Here is a 20123-nt window from a genome sequence, read left to right on the forward strand (position 1 = left end):
TATATGAATTGAATTTATAAGCCCTAATTTAAAAAAAAAAAAAAAACTTAAAAAAATCTTATACCAAACCTACCCCAATAATGGATTGGATTGAATCGGCCCCATGAGCTAAGCCCAATTTTAACGGTTCAACTTATTTGATTCTTTATCTTTCCTAGAATTTGGGAATATTCTATAATTCATCCTAAATAATTTCTTTTCTTATTTATGAAAGTGTGTTCATTAATATTTTTCTCTTCTTTTTTTTTTGTATCACAAATAAAATATAATGGCAGCTGACTTAATGGTTGTCTCAACCCTATATTTTACAGAAAAATAAAAGGAATAAAAGTATATACATTATATAAGTCACAACTCACAAGTTAACGAAATGTTTGATCGAAAACGACTCATTATTATTTTAAGTTTGTAACAATAGAGTATCAATATTAGTTCTACTTTTGATGTAACAATTCTTTTTAATTAAATAAAATAAAAAGAAAAGTAGGTATATCTCAAAGTTAGTATAACTCATTTTATCTATTATTGTTTTTCAAATAATAACCGACTTTTAAATTTTAAATTGAAGTTTTGTTGTTTTTTTAAGAAAAGTAATGAGAATCTTAGTTACACATCTGTCATATTTGACGTTTTGAAAATGAAATATTAAAAATTAATCGAATCAAACTGAAATAGAAGTGAAACTCAAATGATTAGATCATTTAAAAAGCGACTTAATTGATTGAACTAACCATCAATCCCTTCACATCTGTATAATAAAATTAAATAAAATAAAACAACTTAGTATTATATTCTTGATTCTTGATTTTATTAGTTATTCCATCATCCTAAAGAACCTTGCATAATATTTTAACATTAAACATGTAGACGTGGCATATTTAATTAATTAAACGTGTTTAAGTGTGGCATATCGACTATTTACTCGAGTTATGAATTTTAAATATATTCAAGGCTCGTGCATGTCATATGATCCCACACGCAGTGACTCCTTACAAAATATATTAATAAATAATTAGTCATTTAATTGTATATTAATAAACGGGTTAATAGCATTTTTAGTCCTCTAATAATCGGTAAATTACTGTTTTGGTTCTTATATTATTTGATTATTCATATTTAACTTCTAATCAATTAAAATATGTGTTCTTAGTCCTTTTATTTTTACAATCAAATTACCGTACAACATAGAGTAACAATACAAACATATTGTGACACATGTACGATTAAAATCAAAATCGTTCAATAATTAAAGGACCAAATGTGCAATTATCTCGAATAATTAAATATCTCTTAATTAGAGTAACTATCATTATGAGCTGTGCCTTGATGAAATCTATTAGTTATAAACATCATGTCAACATTGTCTTAGTACTACTAATTAGTAATTAAAGTACAAAAAGTCTTAAGAGTGTAATTAGCAAAAATGCTAGCCATTTCTTCTCCTATGATTTCTACTAATTATATTAATTTTGGTTGGCTTTTGGAAGATTCAAATAGCCAACAAATTAACATTAATCCCATGGAACCTCTTCATTCATCATCACGAAAAAACCTTCAACACTCTGATTCAAATAAATTTGATGAGATTACTATCAACGGTGGTGATCATCATCAACCCGATCAAACGGTGAAGAAGCTTAATCATAACGCAAGTGAACGTGATCGTAGAAAGAAAATCAACGACTTATATTCTTCTCTTCGTTCTTTACTTCCTCCTTCTGATCATATGGTATGATTTCTTTTCTCCGATCGTATTCATCTCAAAAAATCTATTTATTTTGAAAAGTAATTTTGTCATAGGTGCTTTACAAAAAGTTACTTTTAACAAGTAACATTTTATGTTTGACTTATCAATTTGGAAAATACTTTTGTCATATGCTTATGAGACTTCATTATTCTTCATGTTTCACAGAAAAAGCCAAGTATTCCATCAACAATATCAAAAATTCTAAAGTACATACCAGAGTTACAAAGTGAAGTGGAAAGATTGGTTCAAAAGAAAGAAGAATTTACATCAACATATGTTTTCAATAGACAAAAATTAGGTGATTTTACCAAACAAAAAAGAACAAAAGGAGGAATTGAGAATTCTTCATTTGTTATTTCAACAAGTAAATTAAGTGATAAAGAAATAGTTGTTCAAATATCAACTTTGAAGATCAATAAAGGTTCAATTGGTGAGGCTATTTCACAATTAGAAGATGAAGGACTTGTTCTACTAAATGCAAATTCTTTTGAAACTTTTGAAGATAGAGTATTCTATACCTTGCATTTTCAGGTATTATCACATATCCTTCAATTTATGTCAGTCGTTGTATTTGCTTTGTATCTTGTTATTTTATTATCATGTTTTTGTTTCAATCTTGCTTTTAAAACTTCTCTTTCGAGTTGAACATCTATTTGGACTTCACTTATAGGATTACATATGTTGTTGTATTAAATGTCTTTTTATCTTCTTTTTAATCGTATGGTATCTGAAACTTCACCTATCGCTTAATCAAGAATAATGAAAAAATATATTGTTGTATTAAATGTCTTTTTGTCTTCTTTTTAATCGTATGGTATCTGAAACTTCACCTATCGCTTAATCAAGAATAATGAAAAAATATATTGTTGTATTAAATGTCTTTTTGTCTTCTTTTTAATCGTATGGTATCTGAAACTTCACCTATCGCTTAATCAAGAATAATGAAAAAGCATGTTATTGTATTAAATGTCTTTTTGTCTTCTTTCTAATCGTATGGTATCTGAAACTTCACCTATCACTTAATCAAGAATAATGAAAAAGTATATTATTGTATTAAATGTCTTTTTGTCTTCTTTTTAATCGTATGATATCTGAAACTTCACCTATCGCTTAATCAAGAATAATGAAAAAGTATGTTGTTGTATTAAATGTCTTTTTGTCTTCTTTTTAATCGTATGGTATCTGAAACTTCACCTATCGCTTAATCAAGAATAATGAAAAAGGACATTTTATCACAAGAACAAAACTGAATTATACTAATAAGAATAAAAAATTGTCTTTTTATTAGACAATATTTAAAGCATGATCTTATATTGATATATTAGTAAATTTTTGTTTGTTTTCTATTTTGCTAATTATTTTTGTTTTTCTTTTGATTTGGGTATTTGTTCAACAGGTTGAAGGAAGTATGGTGGTTGAGATTGACATGTTAAGAGACAAACTCTCATCTTATTTTGAGAAGGAAGACAAGTTATAATTACAAAAATGAATTTCTAGTTTAATTTTTAGAAGGATTAAATTTATATAAAAATGACATTGTAATTTCAGTTTAATATTTTCCTTTTTTGCTTGTATATATGTAAATACCATCTTATTTTTCTCTGTCATTGTGAATGTGCCTTCATTTTCAAGAGAGGCAATATCTTGTAATCATAGACATGTTGACTATAGTAATATTCTTTGGATCTTGAGTCATGTGCACTTCCACAAGTTTGGGATTTAGTAGATTTATGTACAAATTTCTTTGATGGGAAATTTAATTATGTCAAAGCTCGTAGGTAGGTAGCGACGAATCCAAGATTTTGAAGTTTATTATTAATTTTTATAATAATTTTAATTTATTATATAACAATAATTAAGTTCATAGTCAAATATTATATAGGTTTTAAGTAAAAGTTGTTCAGTTTTCGTAAACTCACATATGACAAACTGGCCCACTCGTACTAATAGTGAGTTGTTATGGCGAAATCTAAATTAGTCGGGTTTTCTTTAATTCAAAACTTTAAAATCGTAAGAATTTGATCAGCAAAACTGTTAAACCATCGTAGGTCGTAAGTGTTTGAAGTATGTTGTTAATTTCATCTAATATATATTTTTAGTTATTGAACATAAGCACATTTCTCTATACTTATTAATTCAAGTATAGATCAAATTGACGCTTGTATCTAACTCAATCGGAAAAAAAAAAATCCTCCATTCATCAAATATTTATATATTTCAATGTATCACATTGAGCTCTGCCAAGTAATTCACAAATAAGAGTTATTTGCACTTCCCATTATATTTTCTTCTAGCTCTTCTAGTTTGGAATTTTGTAGATTCTAAAACTAGATACTAAGTTCAATTTTTTTGTTTAGGAAATGTAATAGTTCAAATAATACTCTCCTCATCTTTAAAAAATATGACATATTTAACGTGGCGATTTAAACCTCGTCACTTACTTTTTATTCGATCCAACAGATTTTACGAATTTTCCATTAAGCTATATATATTATTGTTGAGCCCAGTATATGGGATTCATGTAACATGTTAAAAATATCTCATTTCTTAATCGAAAAAAAAAAAACAATCATGAAAGAGGAAGGTGAAACAAAACAAACTTGAAATTTCTTTTCTCATCCAATGTAAGATTCGTCTAAGATTTCACGCACACCTCTTCTTCGATCTTCAAAGACTTGTTAATCTAAAAAATTGTCGGTCCTATATGTTACCGCTCCATGAGGCACTACATTTAATTTAATTAGAGAAAAGACAATAAAAGCACTACTGAAGTTGTTTCGAATTTTTAAAAAGATACCTTAACTTTGCGGACATTCTATTACCCCCTTAAACAATTTTAAAGTGTTGTAAATACCTCATTTTTTAACCATCCTCACTTGCAAGAAAAGAAGTTCAATCACGTACCAATTATAATCTACTACGTATTAATTTTTATTTTTATTTTTCTTTATTTTATCAACTTCATTTTCTCTTTCTTTCTTCTTTCTTTATTCTCTTTCTTCTTCTTCTTCTTCTTCGCTACCCTCCTCTGTTCTCTTTCTTCATTCTCTTTCTTCTTCTTCTTCATAACCAAATTCTCCACATACTGTCATTTTCGTCAATTCACTTATGATTAGTCAATGGAGATCTGAACTTGATATTACTAATTTAAATTTTTTTTGAGATGTGTCAATTTAATGAGTTATTTTCTGTTAAAACATCTATTATAAATAGTTTTTTGTGATTCTATTTGTCAATAATAATTTTTTCCAAACTCTAATTCATATTATTAAAGCATCATTGAGGAAGATGATGAGGTAAATTTGTGTTTATGATATTTGATCTGCCATTAATTAAGTTTAACACATTTGAGGTAATTGTAATCCAATTTGAGGAAGATGACGAGGTAAATAATTAATAAAGAAAATGATTGAAACGTGGCACTTTTCAATTGATTTTTGACAGCAAAAGTGGATCTTCACGCGCGTCATGTGCGTGTTCACAAACATGGCGAGAAAATAAATCAAAATGATCCTTTTACAAAGATATTCAATACTTTTGCAGGGTAATAGAATGCCCGCAAAGTTAAATTGTCTTTTCAAAAATTCGAAATAACTTTAATGATACTTTTATGTCTTTTCTCATTTAATTAATTAAACATGCTTATACATGCACGTGACATGGCAACTTACTCCTCCAATTTATAATTAAAATCATACTTAATGCTCGTGCATGACATGGTATCCACACGCAATACACATTACAAACTTATACATATTTAATGCAAATAAACGTTGTCCATAGAAATTACACAAGTACTATATTATATACAATTATTATTTTAACAAATAAAAAAGACTAAACATTAATTAATTTCCCTTGTTATGATATGATGTATGTCCTTATCAAAACTATATAGTATAGATTAATTCTCATTATAAATGTCATATGACAACATTGTCTTAATCACAAATTAGTAGTAAAGCATAAAATTTTAAGTGTTGATTAGCAAAAATGTTAGCCATTTCTTCTTCTTCTCCTCCTTTATTTTCTACTACTACTAATAATTTTGGTTGGCTTTTGGAAGATCTTATAAGCCATGAATTAACAAATAGTGGAGAAACTTCAAATTCATCTCAAAAAAGCCTTCAACATTGTGATTCAAATAAATTTGATCAAATTATTATCAACAGTGGTGATCAGTATCAACCTGATCAGACGGTTAAGAAGCTTAATCATAACGCAAGTGAACGTGACCGTAGAAAGAAAATCAACAGCTTATATTCTTCTCTTCGTTCTTTACTACCTCCTTCTGATCATACGGTATATAATATTTTAAAGCTTAAGGATATTTTAAATATATTATTTTTATTTTTTTGGGGAAAAAAATTGTGCGATTTTGATTCAAAATGAATTTTAAAAGATGTCTTTTTGTTGTTTTAGCATCGAATAACGATTAGTATCAGAGCTAGTGATTTGATAAGATGAATATAAAATTGATAGGCTTGACTTATTATCTTTACCCGTCTACGAGCTAATTTACTATCTTTATCGATAGCTTGAAAAAGCATGCACACAAAAAGAGTATCTTTATGTTGTTTTAGTCTAACAATATGGAGATTTAAACTTAATTAATTTTGAAGTATTTTTTTTAAAATAATTATGCTCACTAATTTTTTTTATGTTTACAGAAAAAGCTAAGCATTCCATCAACAGTATCAAGAATTCTAAAGTACATACCAGAATTACAAAGTGAAGTTGAAAGATTGGTTCAAAAGAAAGAAGAATTTACATCAAAAAATATTTTGAATAAACCAAAAAGAATAAAAGGAGGAATTGAGAATTCTTCATTTGTTATTTCAACAAGTGAATTAGGTGACAAAGAAATAGTGATTCAAATATCAACTTTGAAGATCAATAAAGGTTCAATTAGTGAGGCTATTTCACAATTAGAAGATGAAGGACTTGTTCTACTAAATGCAACTTCTTTTGAGACTTTTGAAGATAGAGTATTCTACACATTGCATTTTCAGGTATTATATCAAATGTCCTTTTAATTTTATTTCTATTGCTTTAATCCCCACCTTGTTGCTCGGATCCTGTAAAAAATGTTATCAGATGTGTGTCGTATCCTAAAAAAATGAGTTGGGATAACGTTTTTGGAAGGATTCGAGGAATGTAATCTTTAAGAATGTTTTATTTTAAGTGATCAATTATCTCCGGACTCCACTTGTGATATTACATTTTATTTTTTTATATATATAGTGTTTTTCCTTATATTTTTTTTTTGGTCAACAGGTTGAAGGAAGTATGGTAGTTGAGGTTGACATGTTAAGAGACAAGCTATCATCATATTTTGAGAATGAAGAAAACTTATTATGACGATGAATTTCTAGATTTATATATGTTTTTTGAAAAACATTGTAATCACACATTCTTTTTCTTTTCAATCTTTTTAATTCCTCTAGAACAAATATCAAGAGCAATTCAAAATGTAAATGTCTTTTTATTTACCATGTTATTGTGATCACCATTTCCACAAAATATCAATTGATTTGGCAGTCCTTTACAAATTCGTTTTTTAGTTTTACATGTGAAAGCGTTAAAATAAGCATTAATTGGTGAATTAATAGTTTCATTTTTGAATTATTGCCCGTCTTAAAAACACTCTTCTATTTGACTAACTGATCTTTAATACACCTTTGATCTTGCTACAAAAGAGAAATACACTCCTGAATTCTCGTTAAATTGAAGGGTATTTTTAACACTTTTCTAGACTTTTTATTAAGAGTTTCATGCTCCTTCATAAAAGTTTGAAATCACTCCCTATGTCTGTAACAACTCAAGTTACCACGTAACGAGGATATATATTTTAATCGTTGAACAACACAAAATGCAATCGAGAAATAGAAACGACTAACGTCCTTACAATGAAATTGAGAAAACTTAACAAAATGGAAAAAAAGATCAGAAAATATAGAGCTAGATAGAAGGAGGTGGGAAACTTAGACTAAGAAGGGAGACGAGAGGAAACATACTCTTCTCTTAACATTTAGATAATTCGTAAATCACCGATCACTACCTTTTCGATGGAACCGTCCTCATGCCCACTACTAAACCTGAATCCTAAATTAACCTAGCCCTATTGCTCGTTCTCAGCCTAATGACTCTTGTGTGACCTCGGTTCATAACAGTCAGTTTAGTTAGTCAAATAAAAAAAATGTTTTTAACACCGTCAATAGTATAGGACTCACATAATAATTTACGCCAATTTCAGGGTGTTTTCAGTACTTTGAGTCTAACAAATTGTTGTACGTACAATAGCTAAGCCACTACCTGAAACTAACTTTTTTGCTCTGTTTCATCATTTTCACGTTTTGTTTTTCTGCAAGACTCCATTAGTTACATTCTCTACATCTATGAAGAAACTCAATATCCCTTTATCAAATTATACAGAAAATTGGAAAATTTTTCAAAAAGATAAACGCTATCAATTAATGTTCGCAAATAGAACTGATCAATATGTCAACAAGGAGCATTATGAAGCTGAACAGATCATCAAATATGGATATACGCGAATATTAGTACGTTTGCATATTTTTTTTTATATCATCGAAGATTTACTTTATTCAACTAAACATTCTTGTTACCTTTCATGTAAACAGTTTGAGAAGTTACCAGAGATGATGAAAGATTTCACTGTGGGCTTAGCTTTGATTGAGCAGTTACCAAATATCGCGCCGTTTTTGTTGGAGTCAGCTGCCTATAGGATCATGCTTTTAATTGTGAACAGTAAGATACGTCTCAAACTAGAGGAAATGATTATAATTATACGGTTTATCATACTCGAGGTGACATTTTAAATTATTTTGGAAAAATTATGCAGAGGATGATGATCATTACGATCTTGATATGGATTGTTTTTTCAATAATGGGATTGTAGACAATCTAGTTGAATGTTGTAGATCAAGAAATTGGCGTAGTCTTCGTGTGAGTTAGTAACTTATAATACTAATTTGATAAATAGCAATTAGTAATATGTTATGTTACTGATTTTGTGCTTTTTTTTTCCTTAGAGGCAAGCTGCTGAGACATTACGTGAATTGGTTAATTGTGGAACGATGGCACAGAATCAGGAATTGCTTAGACGTGGTGTCGTTACAATTTTTCTGCAAATGCTTAATGATGAGGAAGCTATAGACCTTGATGATGAGGAGTGGTTTGATGACTTATTAGTTGTTGAGGTACAATGCTAATTTGGCATCCCTTGGTAGCGTATTGTAGGTCTAAAAATCTCGATAAGTTCACAACTTTTTGGCTAAGATACTGAGTTGTTTTGAGAGTCCCCTAAGTGTTATAGTAAATACAGTTTATATTCCAGATATGATTAATCATCAGAAGGTGGGAACTTCTTTTTAGCTAGTAACGTTCCGCGTTTTCCTGATTGACGTATTCTGTTTGTAAGATTTATGTGGAAACATCCTTTTGCGTCCAATTATCCAACCAAAAGTTGGATGCTCCTTTGATAGTCCAAACTAGACCTATCAGGAGGAGTTTTCATGTGTGTGATTGACCACTTCTCGGCTTCTTTGCCACCGGATGAGTATATCTGCAGTACATGTTCTATATGAAGTAACTACAAATAAAATCATGTATGTATTTTACGGAAAAATTGAGGTTTTTATATCTCCTAACTGAGTTTTTGATTTTTTAAACTAAAGGCTGTGAAGACTTTGGCTTTATTGTCAACTAAAGTAGATGTCAGGGGTGACTTGGTTACTGCATTTGTTGAGCAAAATCTGTGTAGAAGGCTGATGTTACTTTTCAGGTTAGTTCTTCTCGATCACATGCTTGTCGTGTCCTGTTCTGTTATGTTTTTTCCTACGCGATCTGATAAAATGAGTTGATTATAGGAATACTAGACACACCATAGTTGAAAATGTGTTGACATTTGTGGAGAACTTTCTTACTATAGGAACTGAAGAGCAAATGCAGGTAGTCTAAACTCCAAAGCATATGTTTTGTCTTATTCCATCATTTATTGTTTTACTAAATGCTCATCTTATGTTATGTGTTTTAGGTTCTTCTTGACAACCAAGTTTTGCATCATCTCAGACTTGTAATTGTCGAGCCTGTGGTGTCCGATTTATACCTCCTAGGTGGACAATATAAGGTAGTAGAGATTTTGGGCAATTTTGCTCGTCGTTCAAGAAGGTTGAGGGATCTTGTTATTGACAGCGGTGAAGATCTCATCTCATTATTTCGAGTCCTTCGTTCCCTAGCAGATGATTCCATCGTTGCATTTGACGCTTCACCAGCAATCAGTGCTGCCAGGACAATAGGATACTTGTGTTTTGGTAGTCCACCTCCACCATTTGATAAGGTTGAGCTTGTCTTCTGTTCTTTGAGATCCAAATATCACCGACACCTCGCTTATTTCTTTAATGCTGATACACGCTACATTGTTGTTATTTCAGTTGAGACCATCACTACCAATCCTCCGGTTTCTCATAAATCAACTGGAACCTCATATAGGAGAAAGAGCTTGTCCTGTTATTAAGCATGCCTGCTTGATTATTGCATGTCTGGCACGCGGTGGATTTGATCCTATAAATGCTTTGATTGATGAAAATATGTGCCCGATCCTGGTGATGCTTTTGGCGTAAGTTGTTCTCTTTAAGACGATAACTTAGCTAGTTCTGATGAAATGTTTAACTAGTATAACAGAGAATCTAATAAACTTGGGGCTATACAGACATCCTCACAGTGAGGTTGTTGCAAGTGTGCTGAAGGTTGTAGAGAACTTCCTCAAGAATGGAACTGATAATCAAATTCAGGTAATATTGTATAGTCGATTTTTACTTATTTCGTAGGTATTATGTCGTTTTTGTGAATGGGAAGTCTACTTAATTTTTCTAGGTTCTCCATGACAGCCAAGTTCTTCAACATGTTTTAGAAATTGTAATGAATCATGACAACCTACCTCCTTTACATCTGAGGAGTGTTTGTCGTGCCATCGCCAATATAGTGAATTACAGGAGCAGTCAAATCCAGGTTCATTTCCAGACATGTGCTATCTTTTTGTAGACGAGACGTTCTATATGAATAGTATTAACTAAAGCCTTATTCTACGAAGCAGAGAATGGTTGATGCAGGTATCTTCCCTTCGATTATTCAGATTTCGATTAACCAAGAGGTTGGTGATACCAAATATGAGGCTATATACGCCATCTCAAGCGTTGTCACGAGGGGATCTCACGAGCAGATTAGGTACAATGATCTTCTTTTTTAGATTCTTTCAGTTTCTTCAATGTTGTGATCATGACTTCTACGATGTGGTATGTGTCTGCAACTGAACCATGCTCAGACACTTGGTAGAACATGGTTCAATTGCAGCAATTTGTCAAGGCCTTCTATGTGAAGAGCCTCTTGTTTCCAGGGTCTCCGCGGTATTCTGAGAGTTGGAGAAGCTCATAAGGTAGATGGTGTAAACATCTACACACAGATGATCACCGAGAACGGAGGGCTTGCTAAGATCAAGAGTCAGAGGGATGACCGTGATGTCGGAGAGATAGCAAGAAGATTGTTGAGCTCATACTGGCCAGGGGAAGTATGATATACCTTGTCGTTCAGACCTCTAGTGTTGTGTAGTTAAAAACTTAATGAGTTTTGTAGTTTTTGCCTTCTAGTCTTCTAGTATTGTGTACTCTGGCTGTTTTGAAACTGTAAATGTGGGGTGGGCCATCATCATAATAAACAACGCGACTATCAACCGTACAACAGTAACCACCTCCATCGTCATAACTATCACTGTATCCATTACTAACTACCGACACCAACTATAACCATATGCTCCTATGAATCATATCCACTATCACTAACGGAGCTTAATTATGACTCCTATATTTTTATAATTAACTAGATTTAGGAACGTGCGTTGCACGTTTATCCCAACATACTTCATATAAATTTTGTATCATAAAATTTATTATTGTTTCGGTAGAAACTACATATATCTTCCTAGTAAAAATATTATATCTTTAATTATAAAATTGACTAAAAGTGCATAAAGTAAAAATAACTATCACACAAATTCAATATTCCAATGAAGATATTAAAATACAACATGATAAGTTAATGTATACAAAGCAACAAACCATAGTAAATTATCAATAATAATAACTATAAATAACTTAAATACACAACTGTAATTTTTATATTCTCCAATTTTCCCTACTTTTTTTAAATATTACATAATTCCCTATTTTTTTTATTTTAGTGTAAGTTTTTAGATACATTACACTCTCTCCTATAATACACATTTACCAATTTTAATGCCTATTTTTTCTCCATTAAAACACTCAACCTCTTAAATCAGTTTTTGAATTTTAAATTTTTTCCATTTAAACACTCAACCTTTTAATCAGCTTTTTAATTTTGAATTATTAAATTTAATTAAATTTAAATAAAAGAACAAATTTTGAAATTTTGAATTTCAAAATTCAAAAAATATGGAAGCAGGGTAACTTCCACTGCATTCTACTGTTTTGTTCTTACCAAAGTCACCTTTCACTTCTTTTTTTTCCTTAATCGTCTTCATCCCACTATTTCTTCATAACTTTGAATCTTCTCAACCCAGCAGATTTTTCTATTTTCTTCTTTTTATTCTTAATCCATATTCGACTATTTCTTCCTAATATTGAATCGTAAGAACCCAGACCCTTTTTATAGTTAATCCATCATCAATTCGTATATTCTTCTCTTTTTCGTTTTTGTTAATTGTTCTATTACTTCATAGTAATATAAGTGTAGTAAAGTATAATCTGTGCTTGATGATACATGTTGAATCTGTGTGTACATTGTTTAGTCAATGTAATGATACATGTAGTAGCTATGTATCACATGTTCTGCATGTAGTATGAATTCCTGTATGATATCATGTATCAGTAAGGTATTAGTTGTTTAGTTGATTTACTCATAAATGTTTTGAAACTTGTTATAATGTATCATTCATTAAGTTTAATAAATGCTTCATCAGATATAGTTGATGATACATATAGATTCTTTGTGTATGTTGTTTAGTCGCTGTTTATGATACATGTATTAGACAAGTATCACATGTTATAATGTTTTATTTAATTCAATGATACATGTTATAGACATGTATCACATGTTTTTCATATAGTATGAAAATCTGAAAACTGAAACCATGTATCATTAAGCTATTTTCAACTATTGTCAAAGCCTGTGTATCATTTGTTGTGCCTTCTACACACGTTATTTCTCCACTTCTTCCATCAAAGTTATGTACAGTACCACTATTCTTCTCAATTGTGTCAATACATAATGGATATATTGAAAATTCAGGCTCGTTTTTTTTCAGTTCAAAATATAGTTTAACACTCATATCGTTCTTAAGTTTCATCGGACAGGAGTTACCTTCTACAATGTATCAAATTTCAATTTCTTTCCTTGATACATCAATGTCCAACTCGGCCGCAATTGCTGCTTTGAGATTAGAAAACGAAATTGAATCACCAACAACGATTCCATCAATTTTGTAATTTTCATACTGCAATTCGTTCACCCAAATTCCGGAATATCTCATTAAAATCGAAGTATTCATCTTCAAAAACCCACTGCAACAACAAAAAAATTTCGGCAGCTCCAATTGTTTTCTAAATAACTGATACAATCTTTGATTTTCAAATTATGAAATTAATATCCAATTAAGTGCTGATTTAATGCTGATTAATGATCTGTTACCACAAATTAAGCTGTTTTAGTAACAGCTTTAAATTTACCATTTTTATCCCCTATTTTTTCTTAACAGTTTTAAGTTACTATGTATCATTTACCATGTATCATAACTTTCTAAAGTATCACGGCTCAGCAATTTTAAGGGATTTTTTGTAATTATTAAACTTATCGGGACAGGATGTAATTATTGAATTACACTATGGGATTCCTTAAATTTATACTAATAATAACACAACAATAGAAAGTACGTTGTACAATAACAACAAGCAAGAAACATAAATGTTAAACTAAATAAATAAAAAGAGACGAGAAAAGAGAGCATAGAAATTTTCTCATTTTTTCCCAATTGGTTTAAGTTTATATATTATTGTGTGAAATGTCACTATTTATTATTGGATAACATTGAGAAATACAAAGAGTTGTCATAAATAAATATTAATCCATTTGAGATTATCGATGAGAAATGAGAGTAATGAACATAATGAATATAATTAGTGAGAGTCACATACATTTACAAGTTGATGGTAAGTTATATATACTAATATGATGATTTACTATTTACTATTTACTATTAATATTTAATTTATTAAACAATTTATAAAATTTAAACTTACTGTGTAAACAAAACTGTAATCTAAGAATAAAATATAAAAGAATTCAAATATACTAAATCTGTAATGGAAAATCATTATGACTAAGTATTAAAAAATTTATATGAAAATACACCATTCAATCAAATATATTCTTAAAATAAAATTACAAATATATAAAAAAAAAAATCAAATATGGGAGCAAGCTTAGCATAAGGCTACCAACAAAAATGCAAATTGATAATGTAAATTGAAGACATTCCTTTCCCTATTTTCAAGACATTCCTTTCCGTGTTTTTTTATTGATATTGCAAATTGAAAAAAAAAAACTATAGTAATAAACAGTCAACCTTTGACCATAAAAAAAGTTAAAAGTTTTGGAAGAGAAATTAACGAAAGTGACATTCAACTACATAAATGGAGGGATCTTATCATAGTTCTAATCTCGGCAAATTAAAAAAATAAATACATCAAACTCCGATATTCTAGTAATTGAAGTGTTATTCATCCCTATAATCACATTACGTCTTGTAATCTTGACAGAAATCCTCTTTGCCTTGAAATTTTCTTCACTTGATTAAAGCTTCTCTAGTCTTCCCCACACAAAAATTGTATCACGTATAAATCTTTCTATGAAAATACTATTAGAAAATTTTCATAGAAAGATTTGTATTTATAGGGAAAAAATATAGTTTTGGAATATGAAGATTCACTTACAAAGTTGAAAGATCAAGTATTATTACAAATTAAAGACAAATATTAATTAAAAATATAAATTAATTTGGAAGATGAAACACATACATGTATCTATTCAAAGGGATAACTCTTATTTTTAATTTTTTTTTCTATTTAATTTACTCACATGTGTATACCAATTAAATAAAAATATTATAGAAATTCTACTATTACTATTTAATTAATTATTTATTTAATAACATTTGAATTTAGCATAAGGGTAAAATTGTAATTTAACTTTTCTACCTGATATGATGATAATTTATTTTAAAATAACGCAATTACAAATAAATAAATTATATATATGGAAAAAAAACAAGGCAATTGGACGCCTAGTCCGAATAGGTTACTTTTTTGTGTATCTGCGACCCATACCTGCAAGAACCCGGGGCGGATTTAGAATTTATCAAGGGTTCAATTGAATTCGTTTCGCAAAATAATTAGACCGTATATATAAAATATAACTTTTTTTAATGTGCGTATATGTATATATATATATATATTATGAACCTCTTGAATAATTAAAGGTTTGGTTACTGTTCGAGGAGTTCAAAATTCACTTACAAGTTCAAAAAGTTGAAATTGATGGAGAGGAACAAAGACCAGAATACACAAGCTTATGTTCAGGTTTTTTTTTAAAAAAAAATAAAATATTTGTGCAGTGCTTTGTTAATTTTATTTTTCTCAAAATCTTGTGCGTTTAAAGTCGCGCATATGTAACAACCAATTTGGTGTGATGGCGTAGTTTTATTTTTTCTACTTTCATGTTCATTACAGATTTTGGGGACAGGAATGGATACACAAGAAACATCCCCATCTGTTCTGCTCTGCTTCGACCACGAAAGATTCATATTTAATGCTGGAGAGGTAACTCTCTGAGTAATAATATTATCCATGTATCCAGTGGCGGATCCAAAATTTCCATTAAGGTGGTTCGAGAAAAAGAAAATAGTGATTTGAACCCTAAATCACTAAGTCAACCTCGTTAAAAATCAATATATAAACATAAAACTCCTCGGAATACTTTAGGTCCGCCCCTGTATGTATCTGCTTGCAAGAGTTTCTAGTTAGTTTCTTAGTCCTAACAAACACTTGTAAATGTGTTAATCCTTAAAGCATTGATCATGATGCAGGGATTACAACGCTTTTGCACGGAGTATAAGATTAAATTATCTCAGGTATGTATGTCTCAAATGCGCGATTTCAGTTCCAAACTAGTACAATAGTTATTGATCACTGCTAAACAATCGATAAACAGGTGGACCATATATGTCTTACTCGTGTCTGCTCGGAGACAACTGGTGGACTTCCAGGTTTGCATCTTTACCTTCAAGGAATAATGAACTACTTTGAAACCATAACTAAGTTTGTCTTAGAAGATTAAGTTGTTTTTTGTATGTGGTATGACTTGTTACGATTCCAATAATCAGGTCTCTTGTGAAATCATTTTCGTTTATGATACCGAATTCACTTTGTCACAGGCTTGCTATTGACTTTGGCTGGCATTAAAAACGGAAGTTTTGAGAGCGATGATCATGTGAGTACCTCCCCTATTTCACGTTATTACGACAGTGGTGTTACTACTTGCTGAAAAAGCATCTCGATTTGTCTTTTAAGGTCCGTATATGGGGTCCTCCAAATCTAGATTTGTTGGTTAATGCAATGAAGACTTATGTACCTCATGCTGTCATGACGAAAAAAAATATCATTCCACAAAGTGGATCTGCATTAGCTCCCCCTTTGTATGTGGAGGAGCTTCGAGATGTTGACAAGTTCAAGGCAGTTAATATATCAGCGTTTCTCCTATCACCGGCTCAATTTAGTCCGAATGATACCTCCATTGTATATATTTGTAAATTACATGACATCAGGGGAAAAGTTGACATTGTAAAGGCTAAAGCTTGTGGACTCGAAGATAAGAGAAAGCTTGGACAGTTGCAGAAAGGGATCAGCGTGAAGTCAGATCTTCTGGATATAGAGGTCAGTTCTAATAAACTCCATCGTTAGGAGTTAAGACTATCGTAAGGACATTGTTTCTGCAGTATTCTTTGAAGTCAGCCGACTTTCATTTTTGCCTCGTTCAGGTCCATCCGGATGATGTTATAGGCCCGCCTATTCCTGGTCCGATTGTACTAATTGTTGACTGTCCAACAGAACCTCATGCACAAGAGTTACTCTCTGCACAAGCTCTTGATGCGTATTATTCAGATTCCCAAAGCAACTTCACGAACGTTGTGAACTGCATCATTCATTTGAGCCCTGCTACTGTCGTCAATAGTCCAGTTTATGAGAAATGGATGAGGAAATTTGATTCCGCACAACATATTATGGCAAGAGCTACAAGGCTTGTAACTTCTCTTAATGCTTATTTTAGTTTTTCCCATAATAAACACAGGTTCATAGTCGTTCTGTCGCAGGAAGCATGAAACAACTCCAATTCTAGCATCTAGTGCTAGAATAGCTACAAGACTGCATTATTTGTGTCCTCAGCTTTTTCCAGATCCTAGTTTTCCTTATGTTCAGAATGATGATGACAATGTTGCAGCTCCAAATATCAAAGTACCAGTGGAGGTTTGTTTTGAGCTCTAGAAATTGATAGTCACATATCTTTAAAAGTCGCGGAAAGCTTGTGATTTGATACTCTACTTGTCTTTGCAGAATTCAGTTTGTGGCATATCTGCTGAAAATCTCTTAAAGGTATTGTTAACTCCAATTTTCCTGATTATGTTGCTCGGACTCTTTAAAAAATGTCCCCTGGTGCATGTTGGATACTTCAAAACTAGTGCATTTTGGAGGATCCAACACGGGTGCAGCAACATTTTTGATGAGCCCGAGCAACAAAGATGGAAACTATATTTATAGTTGAAAAGGAGCAAGTGTATATCCTTAGGCTTCTTACAACGACTCTATGATACCTAACAGTGAATCGGCATCTTCCAACAACGTTCATTTTTTATTTTTCATTTGCATAAAATGATTCTTGTCTAACCTGTTGAACAGTTCGCCTTACGTCCTCCTAGAAAACTGGGATTGGATAGATCATGTGTTCAAAATACGATGACCTCCTCAGTGTTCATTGAAGAGTTACTTTCAGAGATTCCTGAGATTGCTGATGCAGCGAAGAACATAAGAAATTTTTGGCACAAACCTGAAGACGATGAGGTAGAATTATCCGACAGGCAGGACAGTAATGATGTCGTGATTGAAGAACCTTCGAAATTCTCTGTCCCTAAATGTCTCGAAAATGTACAGAGAGATGATCTAGAGATTGTTTTTCTTGGCACTGGTTCGTCAATACCTTCAAAATATCGAAATGTCAGTTCCATCTATGTTAATCTTTTTTCTAAAGGAGGTTTACTCCTTGATTGTGGAGAAGGAACTTTGGCACAACTCAAGAGGAGGTAATTACATTGAACTCTTTCGATTCAATGTTATGTTGTTCATAATCATTTTTTACGTCGTGTTCCACTCCTGGACTTATTTCAACTCTGTGAATGACAGATATGGCATTAGTGGTGCAGACACTGTAGTTAGAAATCTTAGATGCATTTGGATTTCCCATATCCATGCTGATCACCACGCTGGTTTGGCTCGCATACTTGCTTTAAGACGTGATTTGTTGAAAGGAGTAGAGCATGAGTCCATACTGGTTATTGGGCCAGAGAAGGTTGGGGAGTTTCTTAAGGAATATATAAAATTAGAAGATCTAGACATGTTGTTCCTCGACTGTTGGAGCACTACACGGTCTAAGTGGGATAACACGGAGGCTGAAGACAAATCTTCGCAGCCCTGTTTGAAAAAATTGAAGCCAAGCACTCCACTTGATGACATAACATTGCTAAAGCGTTTAAGGAAAGTTCTCGGTGAAGCAGGACTAATGAGACTCATCAGCTTCCCTGTTGTACACTGTGATGACGCGTTTGGTGTTGTCTTGGAATCAGCAGACAGAATGAATCACGGGGAAGTAGTACCGGGTTGGAAGGTTGTGTACTCTGGTGACACGAGGCCATGCTCAGAAGTTATAGACGCGTCTCTTGGTGCAACAATTCTTATACATGAGGTCAGTGCAACTGCCCCTCGTGTCAAAATATTTGTGATTTGGCAGGCAGTTTAAGAAAGTGAAAGAAGACTTTTGAATCCTGTAACTTATCCTTGGTTATGCAAAGTGCACGAGTTGTAACGTGTAGAACAAGGTAATATTTTGTTTACGATTGATATGTTAGTACATGATTGTCTGCAGGCTACGTTCGAGGATGGCCTTGTAGAGGAGGCTATAGCAAGAAATCACAGCACAATCAAGGAAGCTCTAGAAGTGGGAGATTCTGCTGGTGCATACCGCGTAATACTAACTCACTTCAGCCAAAGATACCCGAAAGTACCTGCACTTGATGAAGTGAGTATGCGAAGAACTAGTATTGCTTTTGATCTAATGAGTGTAAACCTAGCAGATTTGCCAGTGCTCCCTAAGGTTCTTCCCTACCTCAAATTGCTTTTCAGAAACAATGGTTAATTTAAATTTTAAAGTACAGTCAGACAAGTCATCCACTATAACAGTCTAGTTTTCTTTGGAACCAACATATTATACCTCTCTCGAATTCTTAAGCGGCATTTACATTTGTTACTGATGAAAAAAGATGCCAAAAGAAGAATTGGAAAGTGTGAATACATCACTCTATTTTTGTAAAAGTAAAGCTAGAAACTTGTTTGAGGTAATTTCCGTTTTAAAAGGCTTTTTAAAAATGACTGGACTCACATTTGGGGCTTAGTTTTGTGAGGCTTACACCTCAAGTACTCGATTGTACACATTAAAGATTTATAAGTTCCTCTAGGTTCGATTAAGAGTTCTAACCAAAACTGTAAGTCAAATTTCTTAATTAGCATTGTATTGACCCTCGGATTCTAACGAAAGAACAATAGAAGTTTTTTTCACCGTTAATAAAAGTTCAGTGCATCGATAAAAATAAAAAGATTAAGAGTAACTTAAATAGTTCCTTAGAAAAATGGTTTTTAGGGTCAATCTATTTTAAGTGATGAGATCGTGCAAACAAAGGCAATGAAGAGTGATTTGAATAATGGATGGTGTCCCACAAAACACCACAAACATTCATTATCTGTGAAGGATCCAACTAGTAATATAGTAACATTGAATAACTCCTAACTTATTTTTTTGTAAATACTCCTCGATAAAATATTACTCCCAAACATCTATCATTGTTAAGCTTGAAACTTTCGAATTTCAAAATATTATTCAATATATTTCATCTATAATTGTTAAGTTTGAAACTTTTGAATTTCAAACGATTATTCAGTAT

General features: G+C 31.5%; 3 protein-coding genes across 3 annotated transcripts; all 3 read left to right on the top strand.

Moving 5' to 3' along the window:
* The first annotated feature begins 1320 nt into the window (after window positions 1–1320).
* LOC104644426 (uncharacterized) lies at window positions 1321–7299 on the top strand. Its single transcript, XM_010314103.4, has 6 exons — window positions 1321–1729; window positions 1913–2278; window positions 3144–3153; window positions 5736–6049; window positions 6418–6759; window positions 7025–7299. Exons 1-6 carry the CDS (start codon window positions 1424–1426, stop codon window positions 7106–7108), a joined length of 1422 nt encoding a protein of 473 aa, XP_010312405.2. The 5' UTR covers window positions 1321–1423; the 3' UTR covers window positions 7109–7299.
* A 255-nt stretch (window positions 7300–7554) lies between these two features.
* LOC101257916 (importin subunit alpha-1a-like) lies at window positions 7555–13518 on the top strand. The gene is made up of 12 exons (XM_069290663.1): window positions 7555–8310; window positions 8392–8518; window positions 8613–8716; window positions 8803–8970; window positions 9448–9554; window positions 9640–9721; window positions 9807–10109; window positions 10204–10388; window positions 10482–10563; window positions 10646–10780; window positions 10866–10996; window positions 11094–13518. The coding sequence occupies exons 1-12, from the start codon at window positions 8146–8148 to the stop codon at window positions 11182–11184; spliced, it is 1680 nt and encodes a 559-aa protein (XP_069146764.1). The 5' UTR covers window positions 7555–8145; the 3' UTR covers window positions 11185–13518.
* A 1738-nt stretch (window positions 13519–15256) lies between these two features.
* Window positions 15257–19386, top strand: LOC101265382 (tRNAse Z TRZ4, mitochondrial). Its single transcript, XM_010313803.4, has 12 exons — window positions 15257–15438; window positions 15589–15678; window positions 15945–15989; window positions 16070–16124; window positions 16293–16348; window positions 16429–16791; window positions 16896–17155; window positions 17229–17382; window positions 17470–17508; window positions 17812–18212; window positions 18313–18871; window positions 19052–19386. The coding sequence occupies exons 1-12, from the start codon at window positions 15397–15399 to the stop codon at window positions 19319–19321; spliced, it is 2334 nt and encodes a 777-aa protein (XP_010312105.1). The 5' UTR covers window positions 15257–15396; the 3' UTR covers window positions 19322–19386.
* The last annotated feature ends 737 nt before the right edge of the window (window positions 19387–20123 follow it).

The sequence above is a fragment of the Solanum lycopersicum genome, chromosome 10 (assembly GCF_036512215.1).
Source record: "Solanum lycopersicum chromosome 10, SLM_r2.1".
Lineage (NCBI taxonomy): Eukaryota > Viridiplantae > Streptophyta > Magnoliopsida > Solanales > Solanaceae > Solanum > Solanum lycopersicum.

Coding starts and splice junctions, on each gene's coding strand:
- LOC104644426 (XM_010314103.4), top strand. CDS start 1,424: ATGCTAGCCATTTCTTCTCCTATGATTTCTACTAATTATATTAATTTT. Junction 1,730..1,912: donor TTCCTCCTTCTGATCATATG/GTATGATTTCTT, acceptor CATGTTTCACAG/AAAAAGCCAAGTATTCCATC. Junction 6,050..6,417: donor TACCTCCTTCTGATCATACG/GTATATAATATT, acceptor TTATGTTTACAG/AAAAAGCTAAGCATTCCATC.
- LOC101257916 (XM_069290663.1), top strand. CDS start 8,146: ATGAAGAAACTCAATATCCCTTTATCAAATTATACAGAAAATTGGAAA. Junction 8,519..8,612: donor CATGCTTTTAATTGTGAACA/GTAAGATACGTC, acceptor AAAATTATGCAG/AGGATGATGATCATTACGAT. Junction 9,722..9,806: donor GAACTGAAGAGCAAATGCAG/GTAGTCTAAACT, acceptor TATGTGTTTTAG/GTTCTTCTTGACAACCAAGT.
- LOC101265382 (XM_010313803.4), top strand. CDS start 15,397: ATGGAGAGGAACAAAGACCAGAATACACAAGCTTATGTTCAG. Junction 15,679..15,944: donor TCATATTTAATGCTGGAGAG/GTAACTCTCTGA, acceptor ATCATGATGCAG/GGATTACAACGCTTTTGCAC. Junction 17,509..17,811: donor CTGCTGAAAATCTCTTAAAG/GTATTGTTAACT, acceptor CCTGTTGAACAG/TTCGCCTTACGTCCTCCTAG.